Source organism: Pseudoliparis swirei, chromosome 2 (genome assembly GCF_029220125.1).
Source record: "Pseudoliparis swirei isolate HS2019 ecotype Mariana Trench chromosome 2, NWPU_hadal_v1, whole genome shotgun sequence".
NCBI lineage: Eukaryota > Metazoa > Chordata > Actinopteri > Perciformes > Liparidae > Pseudoliparis > Pseudoliparis swirei.
In genome coordinates this window covers 12,992,471-13,009,243 of record NC_079389.1, presented here as the reverse complement: position 1 = coordinate 13,009,243, position 16,773 = coordinate 12,992,471, and the positions used below count along the sequence as shown (strand labels likewise).

At 40.9% G+C, this 16,773-nt stretch overlaps 1 protein-coding gene across 1 annotated transcript in view; it reads right to left on the bottom strand.

Moving 5' to 3' along the window:
- Nucleotides 1-4,967, bottom strand: part of LOC130201129 (receptor tyrosine-protein kinase erbB-4-like) — a 294,285-nt gene extending 289,318 nt beyond the window's left edge. The window contains exon 1 of the mRNA XM_056425857.1: nt 4,889-4,967. Coding sequence (XP_056281832.1) covers nt 4,889-4,967 — 79 coding nt within the window. The remainder of the gene's footprint in view (nt 1-4,888) is intronic.
- Nucleotides 4,968-16,773: the final 11,806 nt, after the last annotated feature.

Below are 16,773 nucleotides of genomic sequence, written 5' to 3'. Positions count from 1 at the left end.
AATCACTTGAATTGTCTAATTAACTTGAAACACCTGCAAGGGTTTCCTGAGCCTTGACAAACACTCAGCTGTTATAAATCTTTTTTTTTACTTGGTCTGAGGAAATATTAAAATTTTATGAGATAGGATTTTAGAGTTTTCTTAAGCTGTAAACCATAATCAGCAATATAAATAAATAAAAAAAGGCTTGCAATATTTCAGTTGATTTGTAATGAATCCAGAATGCATGACATTTTTGTTTTTTTAATTGCATTACAGGAAATAAAGAACTTTATCACAATATTCTAATTTTCTGAGACAGTCCTGTATATGTGCATGTATCTCTCTTGCTCCTTTCCCTTTCATTCCCTCTCGCACACAGAAATTCAAAGCTCGCTCAATTTAGAGAAAGCAAAAAGAGAAACCATGAAAAGCAGCGAAACATAGAGGCAGCGAAAAAAACAGCAAAAAGCATTCCATTCTGAACAGACCCTATCCAATCTGCAGTAAACTAATTGCTAGTAAAGCATGCTTCAAACATAGAAATTTGCATTTAAAATACACACATGATAAACAGCTGGCCAAATTATGCATGTACGGACATGCGTGATGCTTCAATCCAATTACGACAACCTTCACAAAAGGGACATTTAATAGCTGAACCGATAGATGATGCATGGCCAAACACATGCACATGTGCATAGTGCATATCTGCAGGTGATGAATGAGGGCGCAGCACTTCTAAAAGGTCACAAAGGATATTATCCAATCATTTCTGCTGGCTGCAGACAGTCGGACTTATGAGCCCATCAACAAGTCAAAACTGAAAATAATGTATGTTGTGTCTTCAGATTGAACACAAATAATGATACAATTCCCTTTGTCACAAAGGCATCGGTGGTAATAGAATACATGTTGGAAGAATTTGATCAAAATATAAAATACACAAGTCCCTGTGGAGATAATTAAAGAATATTACAGTAGATTAAAAACCATGAAAACTCCATTATGGACTTTAAGGTCAAATAATCACTTTTGAGTGGGTCACCACTGTACAACACTCTCAGTCCCAGTTGGGATATTAAAGTGATTTTTCATGAGGGATTCTCGGGCCGCATTGTGGGTGCCATGTATTATTGATGCCAGCGGTTCAAAAGCAGTTTGTTTGTTGAGAAGTGTTGAGATTTATAGGAAACTTAATGGCTTCCACTCTTCTCACAATGAAACTACAGTCTAGATTACACAAACAGAAGTTTTTTTTATTCCTCTCTGGCTGCAGGGTGAAATCCCCAGTAGAGGAAACGCAATAAAAATGGTTAGAATTTCTTTTCAGCAGCAAATATCTCGAGGCAATTTTTCTTCTTCTTTTGGCTGTCAGTAACTCATGGCAAGGTACGTGCATTGGTATTTGTATTTTAGTTGTTATCACCGTCACTCACTGAAAGGAAAGATAAACAGAAATTCAACAGAAAAGAGGAAAGAATTATGTGATCATCTACATCTGAAAACACAATTTATGAAAGCAAACCCGGGCGATTTGGTGTGAGATTGCACTTGTTTCACAAATTTGTCCATGAAGTGGATCAATGGCCCTAAGTTAGTCCTCATCTCTCACCCCGGCAGACACAGAGGAGATAAAAGCACAAAGGTTCACAGTCCTTTATCCAACAAATGGTGGATCACCACCTAATCAAAGACTGCCATTCTTCTAATAAAAAGGCCTGGTGGCGGCGGAGGGTCAAAGCTCCTTTATCAGGCGACAGCAGGCAGAGATATGGCTCCAAGAGGGCTTTGTGGAAAAGCAGAGACGTTTGGGCCGCTAAATATTACACCATTCTTCCCCTATGCTTCAGAATGGTAGAAAGAGAAATACATTTAAAAAAAGAATAGCGTTTGAGAAGTGCAAAAAGTGCAAAGGAGAAGAAAAAAATCCTCCTTGTATCGTAAACATTTTGACGTGCTTCACAGCGGATCTGCACTCTCAATTTCTGTCCAATAAGCAGTGGGGCCCGTATGAAGTCAAGGATGCAGTAAAGAATATAGCCATCAAACTATCGTTCAACAATTAAGTTTTAAAAGGCAGTGCCTCCATCTTTTATGTGGAATCCTGAACAATCAAACAACTTTTTCAATCAGAGGAACTAATTAAACTTGCCGAGAGCTGTAAAACAACGTCATTTCAGGATGTTTATATACATGCTAATTGAAACCCACTCCGCACACAGTTGCATTCGGAACAGATGACTTGCCTGTGCTCCTGTGCACAAAACCTATGAATATTCATAAACACAAATAGAGTTTTGGAACGTGGCCATATGGTTCAGAATCGGCAACTGAATGCACTCCGCACCTCCATCCTCCAGCGGCAGTGTATTGCTGCAGTCACACGAGGAGCGGTGCAGGGACTCTGAGCCCTCACATCCTGCAGACATGGGCCCTGCCGTCATGAACTCCATTTCAGGGGATTTTTTTGTACAATTTAAGGATGACAACATTCTCTTGGGAAAGTTACAGAAAGTGAAACTTCCTCAGAGATAGAAATAATAAGAACTTGTGTTGGTTTGGAACGGCCCTGGTTTTCATCTTGATGGTAAAATAGCTGTACCAAACAGGAATGGAGTGTTTTAATGACTTCTTGAGAGAGATCTATAGCCTGCATCAATACGCCTTATAGAAAAAGCAATAAGTAAGCATTCTCTATTTTTAAGCTGCATGCTTCATAAAAAAATCCCTGTATGGTACACAAAACCATGGCAGACAGCTAGTCGTTTACGCGTGCACACCTGCACAGGCTTGCACGCTCACACACACGCATAATTTAATCCGCGTTGACGACCCTAATGTGTATAATCTGCTTTGTCTATGACTGTTTTTTTGTGTTCCTTTTAAATTCCACACAGACTTTTTAGAGGAGTTGCGATCAGCCGGCGGCAACACGCCACTGGGCTTCCCGTGCTGGATTCTCCCGATTCCGATCAATTCATCTGGGAAGTTATTGAAACACAGGATCTTTCTAAAGGGCATCGTTTCATTGTCAATCTGTTGTGATATAATACAATCAGTTTTTACACCAGCCCCTACTATATAACACGTGTTTGTACAAGCACTGCAAAACAACATATTTGACCAATCGAAACTTATTCAAATGACTGATATTTGTTTCTACGCTGCACAAAATGACCGTCAAATGTTAAATGAAATTGTTACGTGAAAAAACCGCCATTTCCTCCGTAGAATGTTGTTCCGACGTGTACAATCTACTGCATGGCACATAACGCATGCTCTCTTTATGGAACAGAACCGTTATTACAAAGAGAAATGTGCTGTGCGTAAATGGCACTTTTTAATTCAACCACTGGCCTATACTCAAAGCGGATCATATGGGTCCGTGCTTTACGCATTCACATAACCTCACATCACACGTGTGCATTGCTATGTCTCATTCAGGCTTTACGTCACGTCAAACAATGTGCTGCTAATGTTCCGATATATGTTGGAAAACCGTAACACTCGTTGTAAGATATTCAGACAAACTATAGTGGCATGATTTAAAATCCATTGCAGAACGTCAACACTTGCTTGAACAATTTAATTCACAACAACTTTCAGAATATTTTTGACATTTTACTCTATGCTTGGGAGCAATTGTTATACATGTGGATGCCTTGTTTACGGCTGGTTGTTAATTGTTCAGCAATTCTGTATAGTTCCACACAGAGTGGGCTTACACTGTAAAGACCATCAATACAACAGAGAAATAACGAATGGACAAAGGAAGAAAACGTGTGTGAATTATGAACATGCTTTTTACAAGCCCTTCGATCTCTTTCTCGCTCTCTTTCTTTCTCTCTCTCTCACACACTCGCAGACACACACGCACACACACACACACACACACACACACACACACACACACACGGGCTCCCCTGTGCGTAAAGAGCGCCGCTGCACTGTACACGCTGTACTGCCGCTGTCAGTGAGCGTCCCGTGCGCGGTGGTCCACAGAATCCCCGAAGGGACTTCACTTTAAAATGGGGCATAATAATGATTATTTCATGGTAATCCGCTTCGCTTTGATCCCGTTTACTGAATGCATTTGGATAAATCTCCACCACTGTGATCACCCTTTGCTCAGGTGAGAGGGGATCAGTACGACAACACCACAATAGATCATTTCACAGCCAGTCCCTGCAAAACATTCAATTTAAAGTAGTTGATCCAATTGACTGCCGGGCTCTCCGATACTCCAAATAAAGGAGAGAAAAACGATGCAGGAGTTACATGTTAGTATCCCGTTACTATCATTGTTGTTCATGGATAAACTGGAGGGGGAGGGGAGGGGACAACAAATAGGCAAGAGGGAACTTTTTAAGCCGGTCGAGCATTACACAGCCTGTTTAGCCGCAGGAGAGAAGACACGAGCACAGTAGCCTGTTGTAAAGCGAGGCTGTCACTCGCTTGTTGGTCCACACTGTGTCTAAAGGACACGTGCGATGGACAATAAATGCTCTCCGTTCCCTCTCAAATTCAACAGTGCCGCTCTGTGCACGGAGAAGACGGAGCAAGTCCCTGGTATGCTTCATTCAGCTCGACGCAACATAAATGTCCCGCTCCAACCTGACATATGCCCAAAGCAGCACCTGTGCTCCATCCAGCATGTCAGCCCATGTCAGACGTTTTCTTTACCACCGGGATGCTGACTGATAGTTTGAATGACAGCAGGAGGTGGAGGGAGGGGGGGGGAAACCACGTTGCATGCATTAAAACAACAACAGTAAAATGGGGGAGAGGGGGGAAGTGTGCTCCGCGGAGAGTAACTGAGCCGCTGCGCTCGGCGCGCACAGAGCAGCTCCACGGAGGCACAGAGCCGCGCGCGCCGGGGAGCACACGACTGGCGTCCGACACTCACCTGATTGCGAAGAGCTCGAGCCGAACAAGAGGCAAGTCAGGAGAAAGCCGAAGCAACACGGGGCAGTCGCTGGTTTCATTGTTGTGCTTGGCAAGTATCTCCTTTACATTCACATGTCCAGCAGCGTATCCTTTGGGTAAGAAAGGAAGAATCGTTTGCGTTTGAAGCCGCTTCGGCGGGTGAGTTTGGGGACTTTCGTCGCTCTTGACTAAGTTTACAATCTGTCCGACAGTCTTCCGCCTCGCCGCTCAGTGCCTGCAGGCCGAATTAGTGGCTGACGTGGAAGCAGAAAGAGTCGAATGTTAAGTTTCCTGCGCGCACTGTAAAGCGTGTCTAAACAGTGTAAAGCACTACTCGTGCCATTACTCCCGGACTTGGATACAGTATGCAGCTGTAGACTCGTATTCTTCAGACACACCTCCAAGCCCTGGCACTCCGCCCACCGGCTCTGTGATTGGCACAGGTGCACGACAGTCACCCGAAGCCCCGCCAGCTACAACTCATCGAGCGCTGCCATTGGTTGACCACGGATGCCCCAAAACCCCATGAGTTTGTGAATTTTCTGCTGCACCTGTCACACTGAACACAGCCGAGATGCATGCAGCGAGAAGGAGTGATAGGTGTAATGGGTGAAATAGAGCTGCATATCACTTAAAGGTGACTTTCCAGTGGGCTTATGAAGATGATATCCATATTTGATAAGATAGACTCATATTGGAGGTAGTGTTGATTTAATACTGAACTGAGCTGTCGGCACTGTAGGCCTACTGTCTGCGAGTAGGAAGAGTGATGCCAATGTTATAATATTGTATTATTATCAGGTCTATAGTGAATGAAACGTTGTCATACCTACTCTTGTATGGATTAATCTAAAACAAACATATCCATGGCCCTCAGTTATCAGAGTTCATTACTGCTGACAGCGATATCTCTCCATATACAGGGTAATCATTTCTCCAGGGGAGGCTCAGTGTAAATGGCACAAATAGAAGTCAAATGGAAGGTTTAGATAGTGATGTTATTGTGCTCACCGAGCCATTTGTAATAGTTTGAAAGCAGTGACTTTGCGGTTACAGAAACATAACTAAGATTATGAGAGCAGAGAAAACAAAGTGAATAAAGGTTATTGTTTTCAAAAGCAGCTGCTGCCAACTTTCACACTTTAAAAGAAGGGTGAACACCTCCCGGGGTTACAATATGCCCACACATCTGGACAGAAATCCTGCACGCTTACTGTGCCCCAACCCTAAGTCCCTCAGCGTGCACACACACTTACACACTTTATATAATAAATCCATTTTTCAGATTAATTAATTTACCATCTTTATCATTACACTTAATTTGCTTGGGTAAGTGATTATGATATTAGATTTGATATGGCACCATTACAAGCAAATAGGGTGTTTTAAGGGTCACAAGTATGATGTTTATGCTCTCCTGAAATTGGTTGTTATATTATAATTTATTATGACTGGAGGAGGCAATTTACTTCTTTTGATTTTCCATTACATCAATCTACTCAAGTCCATAAACATCCTTCTTTTAGCTATAGGTAGGTCACTCCTCCCCAGAAATCATTCAAGGCTGTATTTGATTCCAATAGGGAGGCATACCACTCGCCAACACACACGCACACGCACACACACGCCACACACACGCCACACACACCACACACACGCGCACACACACTGCCTGCCTGGGTGCTTTTTTTTGATCCTGGAACAGTAAACTGAACCTCCCTGAGCGAAGTGTTTCCAACACTTTAAGAAAATGGGATGCAGACAGTTTTCACTTTGAAGAAAGTCAAAAGGCTGTGTTGTGTTCAGCTTGGTTGCAGAATGAATAGTGCACTGAACTGTGAGGGGCACTTCTTGAACCTCCGCTGCAGTATTGACCCTTCACCAGAGGGGGGCAGTCCATTTCTCACCTTATAGGTCAGAGAACCAGCGGAGTGACAGTGGGGGGTGGGCCATCCAAGCTGCCACCAACTAGTTCCCTGACTCTCTGTGTGACATTGGCTTCCTATCACATAGAAGCTTTATTAAATATTCCTCGGCAGAAAATAGGCTTTTAATATCACTGACACCACCAATTTATTAAGAAATATTGAAAAATGAGATCTGGCAGCATGCTACGTGGGGAGGCTTCACTCTTAGTGTGACCCAAATGGCTGCCGTTTATCATTTTTAATACTAAAAATGCAATTTAGCAGTGTTGTGTATTTTCATTATGCATTATGCTTTAAGAGGCACCTTCCGACAGCATCACCCTAATGCCGTCAATTAGGTAATTTATTCCAGGGGATTATGAGACGGAATGAGACGAGGTTTCATGTGTTCTGCTAGGCGTTCCCCGATGCCAGCTGTACAGCTAATCTAATACATAACCCCTGATTTGTTTAATGGATGAGACTTTGCTGCTGCAAAAGGCACGCCAATAAAAGCCGGGGCCCTCCAGAGGCTATTGTGCCTCATAATGATGCCAGACACACAATGTGAGAGTTATGAAGCAATTCTTTATCATGCGGCACATTGTTTTGCTCTGTTGGTGCTGTGCAAGTAAAGGCAATCTCTCCCTGCAGGATAGCACTTCTCCCCCACACTTAGATAAACCGTATGACAAACTGTCCCAGCCACATGTTGCAGAGATGGAGGAAGTTTGAAGATTGAAATACGTGTCTAGTGCTGATGTTTTGCTAGTTAGTCACTGCCAACTGAGACTTTGTGTTAAATCCTTTTTTTCCAGACTTCTTATGCGACTGTTATGTTTAAAGTGACTCAAACATGAGTCTAAAGGTTGTATAGTTTCAACAATTTCTTTTTTTAGGTATCTCACACGGCTGTGGAGAATGACGAGTATGTGTAGTTAAAAGCCGGCGAACATTGATTGCTGACGTCAGTCTGCCTCTGCGTGTGAATACAGATGAGTGAGATATGCGGAAGCCAACACACGGTTCTAAACTCCCTCTTTTTGAGCAAAGACGTAAGTCATATGCATCGATACAAAAGACCCTGTTATGGCAGATAGCACCACAGCTCTTTTGTCATGCCTCAGTGTGCTCCTATCTTACGAAACAAATGAATAGATATAAAAGGAAGAAAGCAGATTAATGTTTTCTATCAATATAAAATAAAGTGATTTTTTGAATAGATAATGCCCAAGTAGTCTTCGGAAGGTAACCCAAGAGCTAAGAGACTATCAAAACACCTCAGAGTATCGGCCTTTTTACACAGTGAGGGAATGCTAGATCAACATTAATATCCCTGTATGCAATACATATAAATACATATAATACATTATTTATTTTGTATCCATTTCCACTTAAAATTCTACTTAATTTGATGTGCTGGCTAATCGTATGCTCGTCCTATACACTTCCTCAATGAGCAACATCATTATCAAAATTACAAATCTTGGATAGTGAGAGCTTCATTATAACCAGAAGAATTCACCAGCTTATGTGGATAAATCACCAACCACGACACTCGACCACTACTTTGGAACTTGGCTTTGGCTGGAATCAGTGGTGACAAAGTGCTTACTATTTCCATCATGTTATTATGCGTAACTAATCCGATATGTGCGAGATCAGGTCCAGGAAATGTTGAACATGAGGACATGTGTATGACTAACCATTCTGAATTATCTTGTGTGGGTCAGGAAGCCGGAACTCTTTTCATCTTTAAATTCATTCATCATCGAAGAATTACCTCCAAAATAAGTGTTGCTTCTAATGATAGATAACTTATCAGCGTTCACAATGATGTCATTCATTGCCCTCAGGATTACATGGCATTAAACTTGTTGAAAAGGTTCAGCGATTAAATCGTTATACGACGATATTCCATCGTGCATGTGTCCATATACCTATTCGATGTATTTTAAGATCACTCCACTCTCACTATTATTTATTGCACAATTAAATTTTTTCTATGAAAAATAATGATTAGCAGTGTTAAAATCTATCAATATATTGTAGAGATATGTCAAAAATAAATTAGAATACACAACATCTTCATTCAAATTACTGAAGGATTACTGAGGGATCGGCTCAAACTGAAGAGCAATAGCTTGTATCAGTGTACGTCCTAGTTTTAAGACAGCTGAAACTGTTTTTTATGACAGAAACTATCACTAAAGCTAAAAACAACAACCTGAATGCATAAGAAGAGTAATGTTTGAGAATGTACATCAGTGCAGTAGTCCAGCTGGGTATGAATCACAAAAAAATGTCCCATCCCCTGTGTCATCTATCCACAAAGTGTCTCTCCTGAGAGAGACGAAGCAACGGGACTCATCTGGCTTTGTGTGAGACCTGTTTCTGTGGTCAAATTGAAGACCAAGGGATTTCTCTGAGTGTGCACTTAAAGCTATTTCCCTCCCAATGTTACCTCCCATCAACCTCATATGGTGGCAAAAGAGTCAACTGAAGCTCTGACTGGCTATGCACGCGCCTGACTCAGTGAGCAATAAGCAGCGTTAGCGCATTACACACACATGATTACGTGGCCATTTCCTCAGTGAATGAGTCTCATCAGAAGTCACTGAAGAAGCCACTGAGTGTGTAATTGTTTCCCATTAGGGGAAACGTCGACTGCCATTGAGTTGCATCTCACTGCAGAGTTTGCTGACGAATGCTCGCTGTCCACTGACTGGAGAGGGCTAATTCTGCTGTGGGTTGTGATGGAATTTCTAAAAAAATTCCAAAACCACCAAATCAGTTTTATGGTGCATCCTTTTTTTTTGCGAGAAAGAAACTGCAGGGCAAGAGTTCATATTTGTTAATTCACTTAAGTGACACAAGGCTTGAAACGTTATTATCAGTCATATCAATGCCTGCAGCACCAATATCTCTACGTACAGTAGCGGAGATGCGGTCAAATGCTCTTAACAGAGAAGTGTGTATTGTATAAAAAATATGTATGCTTGTGCTTTTTGGAAGGTTTCAAGTTGGAGAATATCGCAAGAATAAAAGTATTGTCTTCATTATGAAAAGTGTTACATGCACATATGTATTCTTGTTTTGATACTGGCGTTACTTTAAGGTACTCTTTCTAGTGTTAACATATCATCTTCAGCATCATGTACACACCACCACTCTCTCACTCTCTCACTCTGACGCCTGCACTGCAGTGATGAGTAATCGTTAGCATGCTCCGTTGTGAAGCTGTTGTAAATTGGATAGCTTACATTGCAAATTACAGGCAGGTCAAAAGTTGAAACGAGGCCAACCATGTCGAGACATGAGGATGAGGCAGAGAGGGGACTTTTCTCAAGTTATTAATGGCTGCCTGGAAAGGGCTTTGCTCCTGCACCATTAAGTTGATGGGGATGGGAGGTGATCAGCAGCAGGAGTCGGGTTTTTCTTTACACTGCTTCCATCTACAGGATGGAGCTGGAAGTATCATCATCATTGGTGGGAGCGATGTCTCGATGACTTCAGAGAAAGACAGACAGGCAGACAGACAGATATCATGTGAGAATAGAATAAAAATGGCCAATTCAGAGACGTTAGTGCCGATGCTGTCAGACAATCTGCAAAAGCATCCACATGATAAATACTAAGACATAAGATGGTCATCATAGCATAAATCAATTGAAATAATTAGTGCTGTGAAAAATAACGCGTTAACTCAGTTAATCCAATTACAGGTTTAACTAGTTTTTTTTTTTTTTACGCATTTAACGCATGCGCAGAATGAGTTTCCAATCCGTCTGTTGTTGGTCGTTGGGACGAAAAAAAAGTAACTTGCAAAATGAGCTTCCAATACACCACTTCAATCTGAACTCTGTCCGCTCTCATGCAGACGGTCGTGCTGTTCATCGGTAATGATCCTTCCGCAGGTTCACCTCCGGAAACCTTGTTACGACTTTTACTTCCTGTAGATCAGGGTCTCAACACGTCGATCGCGACCTGCCAGTCGATCGCGGCGTAGTGTCGGTAGATCGCATGACATTAAAAGATTGGCCCGCCCCCTGACATGTTCTCTATAGCACGTCTTTGTTCTTTTATTAAAATAAACGTCTGTTGTTGATCGTATCTCCACAGCAGCATGTCATCTCTGTCTCTACGCGTTGCGTTAACACTTATCGATCTCCGTCTGGCGCGCCACAGAGCTCCGTGCGCGCGCATCGGGACCGAGCAAAAAAAAAGTCACTTGTCAATCTGTCCACCTTTAGATTGTATCATGGTGGAGTTAATGGTTGACAAACAAGAGAAAACTGTTCTGTTTAACCCTCCTGTTACCTTTACATTTACTAACATATTTTACCCTCGGGGTCAATTTGACCCCAGCAATTAAAACCTCCAGAAAATTATTAGAATTAATATTGTTTCCCAAGTTTAAGTGTGAGGTACTTTATGTTTGTTTGTTGACTACCTAAATAGCCCTTTAAATAAATAAAAAAGTTGATATTTCTGATATGTTTGACACAGTGAAAACAGCCTGGGGTCAAATTGACCCCAAAGAACACCGACATTAAACATTGAATGGGGTCAAATTGACCCGAAAGGTAACAGGAGGGTTAAACATTCTGTTTAGGATGAAGATGTATTAATGTTCCATATGGAAGAAAACTGCTAAATAACTGCTGAGTTGCAGCACCATTGTATAGAAGAATGTATAAATGTATATATCCGTCTTTTGTCATAAATCTCTATGTTCTCACAAAATATACCGAGAATATCGGTAATATGTGATTAATCATGATTAATCCACAAAAACCTGTGATTAACCCGATTAAAAATGTTAATCGTTTCACAGCCCTAGAAATAATATATATGTTTAAAGTGTTCTAATTTGTATTTTTTTTAAACAGTCAAGTGTCATTAATTCGGCTCTTCATATTTGATTGCAACAAATCACCACTGGGTGGCAGTATGACAAAGGTTTAGAAGTTGGAAGTGGACATCCAGTGGCACAGTTACTGCAAAAAGAGGAGAAAGAAACAAGCAAGACATAGTTGTTTTAAAGTTCTGCATGTGTGTACGTGTCTCTCAACAGGTGTGTGTTTTGGACGGTGGGTGGACTGTGAGGGGAAAAGTGGCAAATAGAGTGTAAATGAGATAAATTAAGAAATCCTGATACAAGGTTTTACATCAGTCACGTCTTGCTTTTAAAAATAGAGATCTGTCAACAAAACAAATTCACAAAGATATATGTTAAGTCAGTTTCCTTCTGACTTTAGTAACACAAATCTGCACCAGACTTAATAAAAACTCACTGCTTTCTAACAGCACTTCCTTTTATTCTTTGCACAGAAAAGCTGTAAGGAATATGTACAGCTTGAACCCACTATACCGTAGACGGCTGCTTGTGAAGTACTTTCACAAGTAAACAGGATTTATATGTTGTTGTAAAATCATTCAGCATTAAATGTAACCGCCCATGCCCTCATTGAAGAGAACGTAAGAGCAGAAAAGCTGAGCTTGCTATTTTGTCACTCTAAAGTCACTCTTTTTTATTAAAGCCAGCGAAAAGTGCAAAGTTTTAAACCTTTTAAGTTGAATTTTTATAACAATTATATTGGTTACTCAACATAATGGCCAGTAAATGCACTGTCAAACAAACACAGGACCGGGAGACAGCTGTCCGTGTACCATGCGAAAATACAAGTAAACGTTGAGATACATACTTTTTCTCCTTGATAATCTTTTAGACCCTCTTTCAATTCTAGTATTACCAGCAATGTTTGAGAAACAGTATTGACCCAGCATTACCTGAGAAGTACAGTAATGCCAATAGTTTCAGACTGTCAACTCATCATCATCATCATCATTGTACAGAAACGACTGTGAGTGTGATCCACTGTGTTAATCACTTAAAGACGGTAAAATACACGCTGACTACAACGTAGAAGAAAAAGATGCAATACAATATATTTCAGTTTGAGTGGAATAGTTCTGTTGTCAAAAAAGGTGATGTACTATAAAGACAACTGAAGTTTTAAGGTGGGAGAATAAGTGGAGTTTGATGTGACGTTGACTGATGATAAAGTGCAGAAATTAGAGGGAGGGGCCAATGCGTAATTTCTCCCCAGCCCACATCCAGCAGTGAATGTGTTGCAAATGGAATAAGATAGAGGGCTGACATTTACTTTTGCACTTTGGTTTACAGTATATGTGGTTGCCCTTTAAATCACTTGCGTTAATTTTGAAGATGACTACTGACGACCCCTTTTAGGACCCACCCCAGGAAACTGAAAACAAACTCTGCATAGGGGAATGGCAGCGTTGTCATAGGCACACGGAAATGATGAATTTTCACAGTCCAAGCCACTCTATTTTGGGAAATACTACAGATCATGTATGCTCCTCAGTCTATGCCTGACATTCAGATTAAGCTGTTTATAGTTTGACATTTGTGAAACTTCCCTCTCTTTATTTGCCTGTGAGAGGAGAAAAAAAACTGGTTCTGTTTTCACATTTATGTTCTGTTTTCAGTTCAGCTCATTGCAGCTGTGTATCCATTTATGTCAAACCACCAGTGCCTGTATCCCCACATGCCAATGCCAGGTTCCTCCAACCAGACTTACCAAGAAGCATCTGATGTGTGCTGCTTGCCTTGCTTTGTTACGTTCCCATATTGCCCTTGCTGCCTTGAACTATTTTGGTCTTCTTCTGACTTTCCCATTGCGTTTCATAGGGTCAGATGCAGAGGCACATTATTGTGTCTGTATGAAATGCATCTATCTCTCTTTGTCTATGTCTTTGTGCGAGTTGTTCACCCTGCAGTTCCTCCCCACTAGACATGGCTGCATAGGTAAGCAAAGGAAGTAAAGTGGAAGTTCCCCCACAGTCCTTCCTCCCACATGAATATCGCAACCTCGCTCTTTTAAGCACCCTGACCTCAAACCAGCCCGATATTACCCAGAGGCCTTTGCATCATCACCATACCAACATTAATGTGTCCGTGCACATTGTTTCAAAAGCTATATTCATATATATATAAACACACTACCGTTCAAAAGTTTGGGGTCACTTAGAAAAAAAAACTTTGAAATATCCTTATTTGTTCAAGAAAAGCACTGTTTTTTTCAATGAAGATAACATCAAATTAATCAAAAATACGATCTATACATTGTTAAAGTGGTGAATGGCTTTTCTCGGTGGAAATGTCTGGTATTTAATGAAATATGTCCATAGGTGTATAGAGGCCCATTTCCAGAAACTATCACTCCATTGTTGTAATGGTACATTGTGTTTGCTCATCACCTTAGAAGACGAATGGAGGGTTAGGAAACCATTGAAAACACGCTTAAAAAACAGTTATGCTTATGAGAGAAGCTGTAAAACGGGCCTTCATTTGAGCTAGAAGTTTGAAGAACACAATTAATATTTAAAATAAAAATCATTATTCATAACCTTGTCAATTTCTTGACTATATTTACTATTAATTTTGCAAACCATTTGATAAATAAGTGTGAGTTTTCATGGAATACACAAAATTATCTAGATGACCCCAAACTTTTGAATGGCAGTATATGTATACATACACACAGACACACACAGAACCTATTTAAGTCAAGTGGGTAGACATAGTAGTAAGAAAAAGAAGGTGACAGTTTTCAGGTTCCCACACAAATGATCAAGCTCAGTAGCTCCCCTCCGTCCTATATCTCACCTCGGATGTCTCTCACGAACACCAGCAAAGACATGCACGCACGCACATGACATTTCACCAATAAGTGAGGAGATTGCATTAATAAATATGTTTCTTACACACAAGCAGCACAACTACTTAACAGAGCATGTGATACCACATGTCTGCAGTGCTTCAACTAACTTCGCTAACTTCTCACATGAGGGTGTGAAAAAAAAACCGGTGTGTGTGTGTGTGTGTGTGTGTGTGTCGAAATATCCTCCACTACCTGGCAGGAAAAACAGGAATAGGACTTGTCACCAGGCGATTGCACAACGTTGCCTTGGATTCACAATTGGGTGAAAAATATCTGTAACTACTCCCTGATCTGTAACCTGAAACCCAGAGGACAGGCTGCACCACTTAGAGCTTAGACAAAAGCAACATTGATTCTGACGTCCTTAAAAATGACTGACATTCTATAGGGTTATTCTTGTTAATTGAAGGACCGTACATCATTTCTGTCATCTGCACCATATGTGTATGTTTATAACGAGGGATTTTAATGCTTTTCCTGCCAATATCAAAAGGACATTTACAATTATCCTACTTTTATACAGTTATATTATTCACACATATTATTTAATCAACATGGTGTACTAGCTAATTGTTTGTCGTATTCTATCGAGTATCCACTGTGAGGTTAATTTTGGTGTTCATCTGAGCGTGTAAAGTGCGCATAAGCATTGATGGAGCAGTTTCCAATGCTTTTGACAGCCCCAGGCGGCTCTTAATGTCAAACAGGATCTGCAGAAGAAGTGGCATGGGCAGTGGAACCCAACAGGAAGTCTCAAAACCACAGCCACAAAGCTGTCTCAGGCCCCATCCTGCAACAAAAAACAAATAGCAGCACTCGGGCTGAATTCTTAGAGGTTATAGCTGCATAATACTTAACACTCTGCTGTCCATCTAATGTGTGCTATCAGAATTAATGCATTTACCATCCCCCCCCAAAAAACGTACTAAGCTGGACTTCTAACTACTTTGAATGTCTCACACTGACCGTGTGCATTCCAGTTCATGTGCGGTCATCCTCACTGAGGGGCTCAAAAACAAGACGTTATGTCAACAGTTCGTTCTTTTAGATCTCAGACTCCAGACACAAAACACTTATAATACTAATCAGTAAATTATTAGTGTATGACATAATAGTTCACTTTTACTTCACACTTTTTTACAAATTACTAATAACTTGGTTGACAGCCAGCTGGTAACTTATTTCAAATAGCTGTATTATGTTAAGCGCAAAGTGCTTCATTACTTACAACGATAATTTATTTGATAATCTTAAGCACAGACTGTCCTCAGCCATTCTGCATCATGGTGGGTATTTAATTACAGGACATCAAAACCTCAAACTGAACCGAAAGCTGCAGTGGACACGAGGGATTTTTAATAAAATGATAGTGATTTAGCCCGAAGCAGGAGGAAGAACATGGATTACTCTAATGGTTGTCCCCCAAAGAGTACGGTCATGAAAAATGGATTCTTAACAATAAGATTAGTTTTTTCTTCTCCAGCGCCAGTTTTGTCAGCACCTAACAAAATCCCTTTTCATTCTCCCAAAAGAAAAGCTTTAAGACGAAAATGATTGATTAAAGAACGTTAAAAAGGGTTAAATGGATGCATAACAAGTGCAATGTTTGAGACAAAGGCTTTCTGTCATAAAAGCACCATAGTGAGAGCAGGTCTATCACCCCTGTGTGAAAATATGAGTCAAACCGAGATATGATCTATGGGAACAATCAACTGACAGCAAGGTAAATAGATCTGAAGATGAAAAGATACAGTTTGGGGTCTGTTCAGGCTCTGCACTTCTCAGTTTTGCTACCGCCTTCAAGCAGCTTTGATTTTGTGTGTTTACTGTGCGAATGTGTGTCGGTGTGTGTGTGCAAAAGACAGATTAAAGAAGTAAGGGGGTGAAGAAGACTGCTCTGACATTTAGAGGCTTCAACAGGCTCCAGCGCCCACCTGCTCATACATAAAGACCGGAGAGGAACAAACAACAGTCAATACATTGCAAACACTGTACAGTATGGTCTAGACATGGTTCTTTACATAACGATGGAAGATTGAATGGACAGAACGATGTATTTGTATCTTATTTACTCGACACGACTAGAACTGAAGCTGCCAAGTTCTGACATTTAGTTTTCTGTGTTTTAATTTGAAGGCAGTAAATGACACAGCATTTAGATTTCGATCCCAATGAGCAGGTTGCACCTTGGATGGCGGCCCCCGTCC